The 14028-nt window shown below is 43.6% G+C and overlaps 1 protein-coding gene across 1 annotated transcript in view; it reads left to right on the plus strand.

Annotated features, from left to right (window-relative positions):
- SEZ6L (seizure related 6 homolog like) overlaps window positions 1-14028 on the plus strand; it is a 447576-nt gene that overhangs the window by 278962 nt on the left and 154586 nt on the right. Inside the window, exons 5-6 of the mRNA XM_044275383.1 lie at window positions 4554-4739; window positions 6716-6881. Coding sequence (XP_044131318.1) covers window positions 4554-4739; window positions 6716-6881 — 352 coding nt within the window. The remainder of the gene's footprint in view (window positions 1-4553; window positions 4740-6715; window positions 6882-14028) is intronic.

The following is a 14028-nucleotide window of genomic DNA, read 5'->3' on the forward strand; positions in this document are numbered from 1 at the left end:
GGGAGTCTGTTACTAGGCGTCCATTACGGTCCATCCATAACTGTCGGTAAGTGGGCATCCATTACTGTCCATCCATTCCTGTTAGTCAGTGAACATTCATGATTGTCCATCCGTTACTGTCGATTAATGGACGTCTATTACTGAGTGTCTGTTACCGTCCATCCATTACCGTTGGCCCGTTAGCATCCATTTCTAGGCGTCTGATACAGTCCACCTGTAACTGTCGGTCAGTGGGCGTCTATTCCTAGACATCTATTAGGGTCCATCCATAACTGTTGGTCAGTGGGCATTCATTATTGTCCCTTGCTGGGTGAAGCGCACAGCAGATATATGAGTTTTGATGCACCGACAGTTCAGATAGTGAGATGGACAGAGCTTCAGACGTGGAAATATATTCAGACAGCGGTGACTCAAGCTCTGCTTCCGTCCACGGACCCTGTATCACTATAGATCATACAGGGTAATACAGCACCCTATACCTTACATCCTGTGACGTCTCTTTGATGTAGATGTTCTCTTTCCTCATTGTCTCCTTTCAGACCTTCAGACCAGACTACCAATTTCCAGCCATTTCTCGTCTCTGCAGTTTGACAAAAAAAATCTTAGTTTACTACTTTTCCATCATCCTCCCATCTTCTGGACAATCATCCTACCATCCCCAATACTGTGCCACTGTGCTCCCCAATACAATGCTTCAGAAGCAGATAACCCCTAAGAATACTAGTACTATGCAGATAGTGCCCTTCAATAATTATTGGCACACAGTGCCCTAAAATAACTGCGCCCAGCAAATAGTGTCCCTGACACTAATAGTGTAAACGTAATGTCCCCCAGAAATAACTGTGGTAAGCTGATACTGTGCCAAGGTGCCTCCCAAAAGTAGGAGCACACATGGTAGTAATAGTGCTCCTACAGTGCCCCCAACATGTCCCCACTGTGCCCCAGAAGTAATAATGCTCCCATAGTGCCCATACTAGTAATCATGTTCCCACTAGACCCCCAGTAGTAATAAAACCCAACATAATGCCCATCCCCCCGTAGTAATAATTCTCCTTATAATGTGACAGTGCAAAAAATAACCCCTTTTAATGCCAGTTGAGCTAATGTCCCCATAGTGCCCCCATAATGTGCCAGTATAAAATACCCCTATATAGTGCCCCCAGTAAATGCCCTCATAGTGCTCCTCTCCCACTTCCTCCTAGTACCCCCCATAATGTACCAGTATAAAATGCCCCATATATAGTGCCCCAGTAGACCTCAGTTTCCCCCATAATTTGCAAGTATAAAATACCCCTTCTTAGTGCCCCCGTAGATTACCCCATAGTACTCCTCTCTCCTTCCCCATAGTACCCACCATAATGTGCCCCAATATAAAATGCCCCTAATACAGAGCCCCCCGTATAAAATAATCCTTCTTTGTGGCCTCAGTAGATGCCCCCAATAATGTGCCAGTAAGAAGTGCCCCCAATAATGTGCCAGTAAGAAGTGCCCCCATAGATGCTCCCCACTGTGTGCTGTCCGCATCTTTTCCAGCCCCATTGAAAATTAATGGGTCCGCACCCGTTCCGCAATTTTGCGGAACAGGTGCAGACCCATTCATGCGGACGTCCTTAACCTCTGTGTTTGCAGCAGTTATGTCCAGAAACCACTATGAAGCCCTAAAGGGGTTTATTCATTTTTGGGATAATTCTCCCCCAGAACTGACCCAGCCTAGGATCATCTAAATAAATTGAGGCTCTTTATTGCCCTCCTTAAGGATTCATTCTTAAAATTATACACTGATAAAAATCTGTCTGTCGATGAGTCCCTTTTCAGTTTTAAAGGTTGCCTTTTCTTCCAACAATGTATTCCCTCCAAGCATGCAAGGTATTAGGTAAATTAATATAAGATGTGCGAGAGCACGACAGGCTGTGTGGATGTTTGCTCAAAGCTTTTTTATACATCTCCTTTGTGAGTATAATAACATTTTTAAAGACTATTTTTCTGGTGGATCTTCACTATGTGCACAAAATTCTAACCTCTGCAGAAGGATCATTCATGATAGGGCTATCCCTGCTGGAGCTCGGATGTTTGGTTGCATGAGAGGAGCCTGATATTTCCTGACCTCGCTTGGTAGTCATTAACTACACTTGGCAGTGTGATCACCTTCATAAAATACTGTTGAATGTGAACTGTGCCCACTTCACACGGAGATCAGCAGCACCGAAAAGAAACCATGTCAACGTAAAAGAGAACGTTTTCATTTATTTTTACGACAGGCTATGCCTGGAGTCTCTCTGTATATGAGGGCAGAGACCGCCTACTTAACCCCCCAGGCTCAGAAATTACATCAGGGGAAATGTTGTAGGACCTATTAGCGCCATTCCTGCACAAAGTATATCACGTATATACTGCTAATTTTAATACCAGTGTACCCCTTTTTAAATCGCTCCATACTGCAAGCACAGATGCTAAAAGAGTGGGGTTCCTACAGCCGTTGGTGTCCAAGCATTTGGCGAAAGGAGCATCCTTCTCCCTTGCAGGTGATCAGCTGCTTGCAGCGAAGTGGAAGGACAGGAAGGATGTCTACATTATGAACACCGTGGACGCGGACAACACAGTAGCAGTTAGGGAGAAGGGGGCTACTGCTGAAAAGCACAAACTGATCTGTGTAACAGACTATAACTACTTTATGGGAGGAGTGGAATTTTTGGACTAGGCACTTCAACCCTCTCTGGTGAAGCGAAAAAACAAGACCTGGTGCAAAAAGGTAGCATTCAGATTGCTACCTATAATAGCTTTGTTTTATTTAAAAAGGCCCAAGGAATGCTTGGCTTCCTCGAATTCCAGGAGAGGTGATTGAGAGTCCCCTATTTGAGTTCTCCGCCCCTGAACATGCCTTTGAATCTGAGGATATTTGACGATTATCAGAACACCATTTCCTTCACCCCATCCCTATTACTGCCACCCAGAAATACCCTCAGAAATGATGCCAGGTGTATAGCAAGCATAGAAAGAGGAGGGATACCGATTTTACTGCCCCAGTTACCCATCACAACAAGGCTTTTGTAATTTCCCTTATTTTGAAACATACCATACGGTTTCCAATTATAAATGTTATTTCTTACCAAAAATGGTGGGTAGAAGGGGGCTTTTCAGGAAGTTAAATTATTGTCATTTTCTGTTTAGTTCCAGGGAGAGAGGGACATTTGATAGGTCAGACAACCCAGATAAATGTCGTCATGTGCCCAAATGTACAGTGTATAATAAAATGTATCCATATCCTGCAGCCTATTGCTAGGGTCCATTCCTATTCTGCAATGTGAGGTTGTCTTTCAAATGTAAAATAGCCCTTACAGCCATTATGACTTCTTGACAGACTTACCATTAAAGAGTACTCCCCAAACTTTAAAAATGGCCAAACACTAGTAAATCAGAAGTTACAGTTGGTAATTATGCCAAGTATATTTACAAAAAATATAACTTTTACTTTTTTGTTTTGTTTCTGTGGTTTTCTTTTTGTTTTTTTGTGGCAGCCATTTTCTTCAACAGCCATTTATTAATCTATGTTTCTAGGATCATTCATATGAACAATCAGAATCCATCAAACAACTAATCAGCCACATTCTTGCCAGTCAAACTATTATATACCGTATATATAAAGATGAGTGAATCTCTAAAATTTGATTTGGCTCTGATTGTAACGAATAGGTCGTCAGATTCAATTTGGGTACAAATAAGTTCAATAATCAAATGTGGCCAGAATGCCTGAAAAGTCATGTATGACATTGCGAAGTCTTCTAGGCCTTCATTCAACCCCTTTAAAAATGACAAATATGATTATGGGTAAACAGATGGTCACCGTTGGTAACAAACAGCCAGATTTTAATTTTTTTAAATAAAAAAACTGAATCTTCATTTTTTTTATTATTTGAGATGAATTTGACTAATTTTGAATTGATTCCCTAATCTCTATGTGTATGGGCAGCTTTAGAAGTATTGCTGTAAATAAAATCTGCTTTCTGCAGTCAGTGTGTGCCTGCTAACCATTGATCGGAATTCCCTTAAATCCTTCAAGGTTATTATTGGGCATCTATTATAAAGGGAGCTTTACTGATAGCAGCATGATAGCATGGAATTGTTGTTTATGCCCTGCCTTAATGAAGTCATTAAGGTGGATTGGAACTGGAGCATGGCTTTAATGAAGGAAACATTCAGTCCATGACATTTATTCCAAAATCTATATTAACTACAGTGTAAATATGAATTTGCATCTATCTATTTATTACATATTCAGTTTTAATGTAAGATTGCTAATAGCATTCATTATATGCAGCTAGAGGTTTCAGAAGCAACTTTTTGTATTCGTGGGGGATACATTACAATGGACAGTAGACTTCTTCTGAATACACACATCAGTCAGCCTCTTCATGACTTGAAATAAGGTGGATGCTCTGAACAACATTGTGAAATATCTCAGCATCCATTAATGATGCTTGAAAATGTCTTGACATGCAATGTTGAATGCTCTGATTCAGAACACCAAATAATATGTAATTTTCATCTTGCTTTAGTTTTTATGCTGAGCTGCAGTTTTCCTCGAAGGCCAGACTACGGAGAAGTTACTGTCATGGATCTTCATGCTGGAGGAACAGCCCATTTTCATTGTAATATGGGATATCAGTTGGAAGGATCTAGAAATCTTACATGCATCAATGCTTCAAAACCAAGATGGAGCGATAAAGAACCTGTCTGCATAGGTATGTATTGTATTACTATGTTCGGCTTCTGATTGCCACTTAATGGCATAAAGGTATTGGGATCTAAATTGTAATATCCACATTATGGAAGCATCATGTATGGATACCTCCAAAACATTATAGGATATAAACAGAACCAGGCAAACTTAGGCAGAAGCAACAGCACAGTGGGTTTAAGAGGCTCTGTGGTGGTGATCTGGGTAACATGGTTTATGCTTGTGATGCTAAGGATGAGGTACACAAGGTGCCTACTGTGCTTACATTGTCCAAGGGTCCACATACACATGGACACACCAGCCATCAGTATGCCAACTGAACTTATAGCTGGAAGTAGCTATTTATCCAAGTCTTGCATTTAAGTGGAGGTTTTCAGGTGTAAAGGCAGACCATATGGAGCAGTTAGTTGCACACAGCCAAGCCACTTCTACCTATGGTTGGCCTTGGCTTGGCCACATCTGGCGAGCTGCGCCATCGGGTCTCCTCCTAAACATTACATTTAAAGGGATTGTGCCATTAAGACAACTTGTCCCCTATCCACAGGTTAGGGGATGAGTGTCTGATCAGCATGGGTCCACATGCTGGGGCCCCCAGCAATCCTTAGCAACAGTCACATAACCGCTTAGTTCAACTTAAGTAGTACGGCCACCATAACAGCTCAACAGTAACCCAAAGCAACCTAATACCAAAAAGTTTCCTCCATAAAAGGGGCAGGGCTGACCTCTTACAAAACCTAGGTTCTTTGCATCACTCTTCAGAATCAAGCCACACTTATACTCATTGGCCACATAGCAGGGACAGATTGGAAACTTAAAGTGACCCCAGTGGTATATGTCCCAAGTGGCCAAGGAACATAAAAAAATAAATAAAATACATTCCATGCTGCTATGTGCAGTGCAGGCCACAGGCCTCTTCCAGTATGCCTCCTGAGATGCCTGTTATGGTTGGCAGGCACTCATGACGACACTATTATTAGCCGCCTGCATCCCAAAGTCTGTTTTTACTGGATCCACAACACATATGATGAATCCATTTCATAATTTATGGTGCTATAGGTAATGGATCTGTCAAGTTTCAAGGTTGTTGTTTTTTTGTTTTTTTTACTGGAAATGATAATGCCTCTGATTTCACTATTTTACCATTTAAGAGAAACGAAAGCTGACAGAACAGAATCTAAGACTGCTTTTAAAGCATACCTAAAAAACCTACCTACATACCTAAAAAAAAGTTTGCATAATGGCTGTGCCTCTTTGTACAATCATAACTGTGAAGGAACGGGTCTTTTTGGGGCTTCCTAATGTCTTTCTCAGCCTAATTATTCCTCTCTTCAGCTGCACAGCTAGATGCATTTCTCTCACAAACAGGGGGTTATCTCCCTTCTGTGGAACCTACCAGCATTGTACTGCTGAGGCATCCTTTCCATTACTTCCCATTATGTTTGTTTTCAGCTTCAGAGCTCACAGAACAGATATGGAGGGGTCATTCACATTTACAGAAAAAGCAGGACACCATCTTCAGAAGGACTGTAGAAGCAGTTTTTTTTTTTTTTATCAGGCTCAGGATCTCAGCTTGCACTGACACGCCCCCACTTCCTCTCTGCTGTCTTCTGTCTCTTTCTTACTAGGAACCGATCTTTCCCGAGAAGATGCAGTAGACTGCAAATTCGGTGGAAGTGAGACCCCTGTTAGCCATGATTTCGAAATTTGCTAGTTACACCATCCTCTATTAAATGCAATTGTGTGACTCTTTAAACCCCTGTTATTTTAGGGTCATTATTCTGTGCTGATTGATTTCTTAATACATGATTATAATAGTCTGGGCTCTGTGTTCTGATACTGAACCCAAATCCTTTACACAGACATGGATTTATTTAAGGAATAGCATTCTTGCAGCCTACAGTCCCCACCAGGGGAAGAGTAGAAGTGGAGAAGCTTATTGCATATGGTTATATTTCAATGTATCCTTGTGTCTTTCTTTAGCTCCTTGTGGAGGAAGAATTCAAAATGCCACCATTGGAAGAGTTCTGTCCCCAAACTTTCCAAGCAACTATAGCAACAACCTCTTTTGTGCATGGACAATAGATGCTCCGGGAGGACAGAAATTACATCTGCATTTTGAGAAGTTCATTTTGTCAGAAAAAGACAGGTAATCAAACATCTACTAGGCATGTACTAGGGCCATTAAACATACCAAGGCCATCAAATCTTTCATTCTCATAATGTCTAAATGCTCCCCACATGTTAGGCCCTTAAAGGGATTGTTCAACTTTGCAATTTTTCAAGCCCCCCCCCCCCCCCACTCCTCCAACATAGCCAGACCTGCAGTGGTGAGAATACTTTCCTGATCCCCATTGCTGGTTTCCATCTCCATCTCTCGCTCACGGGTCCCCCTGGTCCTGACACTGGCTGCCGCGGTCACTTGTCACTCATGTGTCTAGCTGATTAATTTTTAAACATAGTGCCACACCTGATCACAGGTAATACAGCTTAAAGAGGACCTGACCCCTCTCCTGACATGTCTGTTTTAGTAACTACTTGCATTCCCCATGTAATAACAGTTCTGGAGCATCTATTCTTATGGCTCTGTGCTGTGCCATTTCTGTATTGTTCCTGCTAGACATTCACAATTAAATTACCAGCAGTCAGCAGTAAACATTCTGCAGCGTGTTACCAGTAGGAGGTGTGTCTGACTCTGTCCTATCAGCACTGTTGGTGTCAGACTGTACAGAGACACACCCATGACTGGTAACACCCATCTGTACTATTACTGGAAGCTGTTGACAATTCAGTCAATAACTTCTTGAAGAAATAAGAGAGGAATGGTATAACATAGAGTCATAAGAATACATTCCCCAGAATACTGTCACGGCTGAGGATGGGGGAAATCCTCAGCCGTGCGGTGAAGGAAGATGTCCAGTTGCTACTCGCCAGGAACACAAAATTAGGGAGCAGGTCACCTCCTGTTGCATCCCTAACGCTGACCCTGTCTCCTACCTGCATGGGCCGACCTTGATGGTAGGAGGACCCATGCGCAGGAACCTCGGAGCCCTGACTTACCCTCCGTCCGGTCCCTGGGCTAAGGAGCAGGGCAACAGTATGCGGCTCCCAAGGAGTCACGGCCAAAACCGTGGCCGTGACACTCCCACCCCTCAAAGCCCCCCCCACCAAAAAAAAACACGTGAGGGACTCAACACAAGGGGATGGGAGAAGGGGACGTCCACTCTCAGACACGGTTCCCAAAAAGTCGCTGTCAGCTGCATCCTCTCCCAGCACACAACACAGCCAGTCCGACGAGGCCTGCAGCCCGCACCAGCGACACAGGGGAGAGAACCACTGAGAGATGGACGAGGGGACTCTCCACTCACGTCCCCACTCCAGTCGCTGCCAGCAGACACTCCTAACCAGCACGCAGCCGGAACACTTACGGAGTGCTGCCAGCAAACGACCAGAGATGGGAACATGGAGAGGGACGAGGGATCACCAACACGGACACAGAAGGTGAGGTGGCGGGGAAAAATCCACCAACCGTGCCGTTAACGGTGATCCCCCCGGGACATTCTCCCTCAGGAGAACGCGCATGCAGGCCACAAGGGGATGGCACTGCATGCTGCACCCTCTTCCGAAGGTATGCTTACCGCACACCAAAGAAACACCACTGTGCAATAAAATCAGGGGGACGCCAAACGAGGCAACGGTGAAGGGACGACGAGGAACGCCACTCACCGCGCCGTCAGAGGCGAAACCCCCAGAACGCTCTCCCTCCGAAGAGCGCGCATGTACCCCTTCTGCAGACGGCGGTACATGCTTCACATGCTTTCACCCTCCAAGCAAGGAGCCTTTCCGGTCATACTGTCACGGCTGAGGATGGGGGAAATCCTCAGCCGTGCGGTGACGGAAGATGTCCAGTCGCTACTCGCCAGGAACACAGAATTAGGGAGCAGGTCATCTCCTGTTGCGTCCCTAACGCTGACCCTGTCTCCTACCTGCATGGGCCGACCTTGATGGTAGGAGGACCCATGCGCAGGAACCTCGGAGCCCTGACTTACCCTCCGTCCGGTCCCTGGGCTAAGGAGCAGGGTAAGACAACCCACTCCTCCTAGGAACGGAGGAGCAGGAGTCTCACTGGCCAAGCAGCATGAAGATGGGGGTACATAAACAGGACTACGGATAAGACAGGTGAACCCTAACAGACTGGAACCCGTGCAAACGCTGTCCACACAAACAAAGGTAAACATCACAAACATGAAGACACACAGGGACCAGGGCATCCATAGCTGCACAAAAAGCAAAGACACAGGACATCAACAGCAAATCACGCAATAATAACATATGACCGGAAGGGTGGCCCTTACAAGGAGAAAGAAATCACAGGAGGCTGCTACAGCAAAGCATGGCTGAAGCAACCTCCTGAGCCATGCCGAAGACAGAAGCTATATAGGCCTAAGTGGCCACACCCACCGGTCAGACACACCCAGTGACATCACACACACTGGGAAGAGAGTTAACCCTTCCAGCACCACAGGAAAGGGAAAACACCAACTTAAAGGAACCGTGTCCAAACACAACAAACACACTGTGTTTGTTACCGCTGGCAACGACATGGGTGGCAACCATGTCCTGGGAGTCAGCCCAAAGGCTGGGACACTGCCACCACATGTACACATCACCAAACGTTGCCACGGGCAACCACAGTGCAGGAAAGGTGTCAGTGCACACCACACAATACACAAAGTGCACACAGACAAACATCGGTGCATCCATACACGCACACAGACTCCAAAGGGACCGCACACACACCTGTTGTCCGCGGCAACCGCACCTGAGACAAGAAACATCATGCCTCAAGCTGCGGTTGAAACAACAACCCAAACCGCGGGCAACAGTATGTGGCCGTGACAAATACACAGGGAATGCAAGTAGTTGCTAAAACAAAGAGGGTCATTTATCAAACTGGTGTAAAGTAGAACTGAGTCCACCTTTCATTTGGGACAGCTCCTTTGGAAAAGGAGGAATGTGATTGGTTGGTATGGGCAACTAAGCCAGTTCTACTTTATTCCAGTTTGATAAATGACCCCATAGTTTTATCCTGTACTGAAGAGAAGCAGGAGACATAGAGCTGTATGGGGGAGATTTATTAATTTATTAATACCAGTGACATATTTATGAAGCATGTGTTCCACTTTTTCCAACATAGAAGTCAGGTAAAGAGGGTAAGATGGAGCAGAACTTTTTGTAATAAAAAAAAGTCCTCCACACAATACAAAATAATTGCAAGTTTTTCAGAAATCTCACTGGGAAAAGGGCATACTTTGCTATGGGGTCTGTGTACGCCTTGCCTGCTGCATATTACTGAAGTGTAAAGGAGTAGCTGCCAAAATGATTCCCTCTTTTCTGACATAAGCCAGAGCTCTGCTGTCACACTTATGGTCCAGCATGGATCTGAAGGGGCAGCGATGGCAGCTTGGCACTTGAATCGGAGCACAATTGACGGGTGAGTCTATTTTTTAACCCCTGACCATATTAAAAGGGGTTTCCTGTCTCAGAGAACCCATTTAAGGCAGCTACCACCATCAAGGAAAACCACTTGTTGAAGTTTATATAGTTAGACTGTATTTTTTGCAACAGAAAACTGTTCCTATACCATAAGTGCAGAAATTAATGGAAACCATAGTTAAGGAGAGGATTGTGGAACATCTAAAATCCCATGGATTGAAAGGTGAAAAACAGCATGGGTTTACTTCAGGGAGATCATGTCAAACTAATCTTATAGATTTTTTTGATTGGGTGACTAAAACAATAGATGGAGGAGGTGCAGTAGACATCGCTTATCTAGACTTTAGTAAGGCTTTTGATACTGTCCCACATAGAAGGCTTATCAATAAATTGGAGTCTTTGAGCTTGAACTCCGATATTGTTGAATGGATTAGGCAGTGGCTGAGGGACAGACAACAGAGGGTTGTAGTCAATGGAGTATATTCAGACCATGGTCTTGTTACCAGTGGGGTTTCCACAGGGATCTGTACTGGGACCCATATTGTTTAATATCTTTATCAGCGAAATTGCAGAAGGCCTTGATGGTAAGGTGTGTCTTTTTGCTGATGACACAAAGATTTGTAACAGGGTGGACATGCCGCTCTACAGAGCACTAGTGAGACCTCATTTGGAGTATTGTGCGCAGTACTGGAGACCATATCTCCAGAAGGATATTGATACTTTGGAGAGAGTTCAGAGAAGAGCTACTAAACTAGTACATGGATTGCAGGATAAAACTTACCAGGAAATATTAAAGGACCTTAACATGTATAGCTTGGAAGAAAGACGAGACAGAGGGGATATGATAGAAACTTTTAAATACAAGGGAATCAACAAGGTAAAAGAGGAGAAATTATTTAAAAGAAGAAAAACTGCTACTAGAGGCAAAGGTTTAAAAGTAATATCAGGAAGTATTACTTTACTGAGAGAGTAGTGGATGCATGGAATAGCCTTCCTGCAGAAGTGGTAGCTGCAAATACAGTGGAGGAGTTTAGGCATGCATGGGATAGGCATAAGGCCATCCTTCATATAAGATAGGGCCAGGGGCTATCCATAGTATTTAGTATATTGGGCAGACTAGATGGGCCAAATGGTTCTTATCTGCAGACACATTCTATGTTTCTATATAATTGCCAAGCATTTGTGCCTCATTCATTGACAACTGCAAGGCGTTACTGCCCGTATTGTGAAACCTCCAAGGTTCAGAGCCTGAACTGCTGCTGAATTTCACTAAAGTGTCTCCTTCCTGTTTCAGTAGGTGGTCATCACCAGAACCCTTGCTTTTCACCGTCACCCCTGTCTCAACCATTTTAGGGAGCCTTCACATGCAGCAGATTAGTTGCAAAAAAATTCTGCAACTGAAAATCTGATCCATTCACCTTAATGGAGTTGTTTTGGCGGGAAGCACATGCAGCACGACCATAGAAAATTTTAAGCAATTCACAATTCCCATTAAAATCAGTAGGCTGCAAATGTAGTGCAGAGATGTGACAGGTCCATAGATGTTCTTTATAGCCACCATTAGCTTTAGCTGATAGATGACAGTCCTAAATTCATGGCTCACACTATCAGAAAATGGAGCAAATATGCCAAGTTTGCAAGTTCTGGTATCCTCAGACGGTATCCCTGCTGCTGAGAGTTATTGTGCAGACTGTGTAGAAGACTTAGCGCATGCGCATGCGCAGTGAGGCTTCTGGGCTGGCTGCACTGTATAATTCTACAAAACTTATATAGAAAGTTGTGTATGCACTTGTGCTTTGATCTGGCCTCCAAATGCCTGGTTATGTCTCCTGCCAGGATCAGAGAAAGCAGTTTATTACAGTTTATGAGGGCCATCATGTACACACATATTAAAGAGATGCAGTTGATACTGTAAATATTAGACTAGTGGATGCTATGATATAGTAGCTATATGTGTGACTGTCCCCTTCATCAGGAGCCAAGAATGCCTATACTAACTCAATCCAAACGAATCGCCAATTGGGAACTTCTCATTTAACTCAAAGCTCCCATATAAGTCTTTGTAAATGATTTTTCTAAACCAGACAACTGCTTTCACAAAAATAGTTTTGACTGAAATGTTCTTTTTTGTTAGCTGTGGGAAGATTTTGGCAACCAAATTCTAAAAGTAATTATGAAACACAAATTTGCATTGTGTGATTTCAGACTTAACACTCGTTCCCATGAAATGATTGAGGACATTTGTTCAACGTTACTCCAGTAATCTCTGTACTTGTTACAAGTGAACTGATTGAACAAGCTCCGGTAATGGATGCTGCACCTGCTGTTCTAATAGTTAGGCCGAGGGAGGGTAGATAGAATTCAAATCAAATTATCTACTATCTGAAAAACATACTGCTCGGAATACAATTGCCCTGACAGCTGCTTGCCTAGCAAGCAAGCTACTTAAACTAATTAGTGTTATTTCAGGTAACGGAACTAGACTTCTTAAATAATACATGCATTTTTGCTTCTCTTACTAAATAAAGGTCAAGTAATCATATAACAAGAAATCTTGACTTTTCTATTTTTTTAGGGTTCATGCATACAAACGCGTGCTGCCCATTCCGTACATTGGGGACCACAAATTGCGGCCCTAATGCACGGGCACTGTCCTTGTGGTTGGTGCAGACTGATGCAGCCTCTTTCTTGTTGAATGTGTCCGTGATCAGAAATAGAACGATATTATCCAGATTGCGGACGCATTTAAGCAAATGGGTCCGCATCCATGATACGGTGTGCAAACGGCCGGTGCCCGTATACCGGTCAGTATGCGGTCGTGTGCATGAGGCCTTAAGTTCACATAAAAAATTATTCATACTGTATTTTTCTATTCAATTTAAAGGGAGCCTCAAAAATTGGTTTAAAAGTAAGCATATTGCCCTGTAGGTTAGGTCCCCTGAAAAATAAACCTTTCTTGTGAAAATATGGTTCTCTAACTCTAAAAATGCATCATGGGCGGGGCCGCTCTGGTGCAACATTACTCGGCCTGTAATATCTCCCATGCCTCCCCCACTTGTTTTATTGATGACCCTAGGCGCACAAGTCATTCTCCAATCTGATGTGCAGGACTCATCAACAATTACCGGAAATTTTTACTTGTAGTTTTGGCTGCACAAGGGGGTCTCACCAGATACTGAAAGAAAAGGTTCACATACTTTTTCTCCTCACAGAAATGAGGTATTGGATCATTTTCCCCAATAAATAAATTACTAAGTTAGAGATGGGCGAAACAGTCAAGATTTGTTTCAGGTCCGGTTTACCAGACTTTTTAAAAAGTTTGGTTCGGACCCAAATCGGTTTCGGCCAAACCAAAGTTGCTCCAATTGCCCTGAAAGTGTCACGCTTCGGTTTAGGAGGGAAACACCACACCGAGCATAAGAGGGAAGGGGGGAACAGGGAATCAGACCTGAGAACTAAGGAAGGAATGCAAACAGGCCTAATACAAACAATAGGGAAATGCAACACACAGAACAAAATACAAAAGTGAAAGGAAAGACTTAACTTCAAAGGAGCAATGGAAGAGCAAGGAACTTTGCTCGGGGCCGCTTGTGAGAGCCTTCAAACTGAATTTACAAGCGGAGTCCCGAACGCTAGTGTGAAAGTAGCCTTATTAGCACAACCCTAAAAGGTGAGCACCTTTATCTTTCAATCAATTAATTTTGTATTGAACGTACTACCCTATTGTAGGCCCCCACCCTCTTTTTTTTGTTTCTTTTTTCCCCTTGTGACCGAGTGGAATTTAGATTCACTCGTGGTTG

Source organism: Bufo gargarizans, chromosome 1 (assembly GCF_014858855.1).
Source record: "Bufo gargarizans isolate SCDJY-AF-19 chromosome 1, ASM1485885v1, whole genome shotgun sequence".
NCBI classification, from domain to species: domain Eukaryota; kingdom Metazoa; phylum Chordata; class Amphibia; order Anura; family Bufonidae; genus Bufo; species Bufo gargarizans.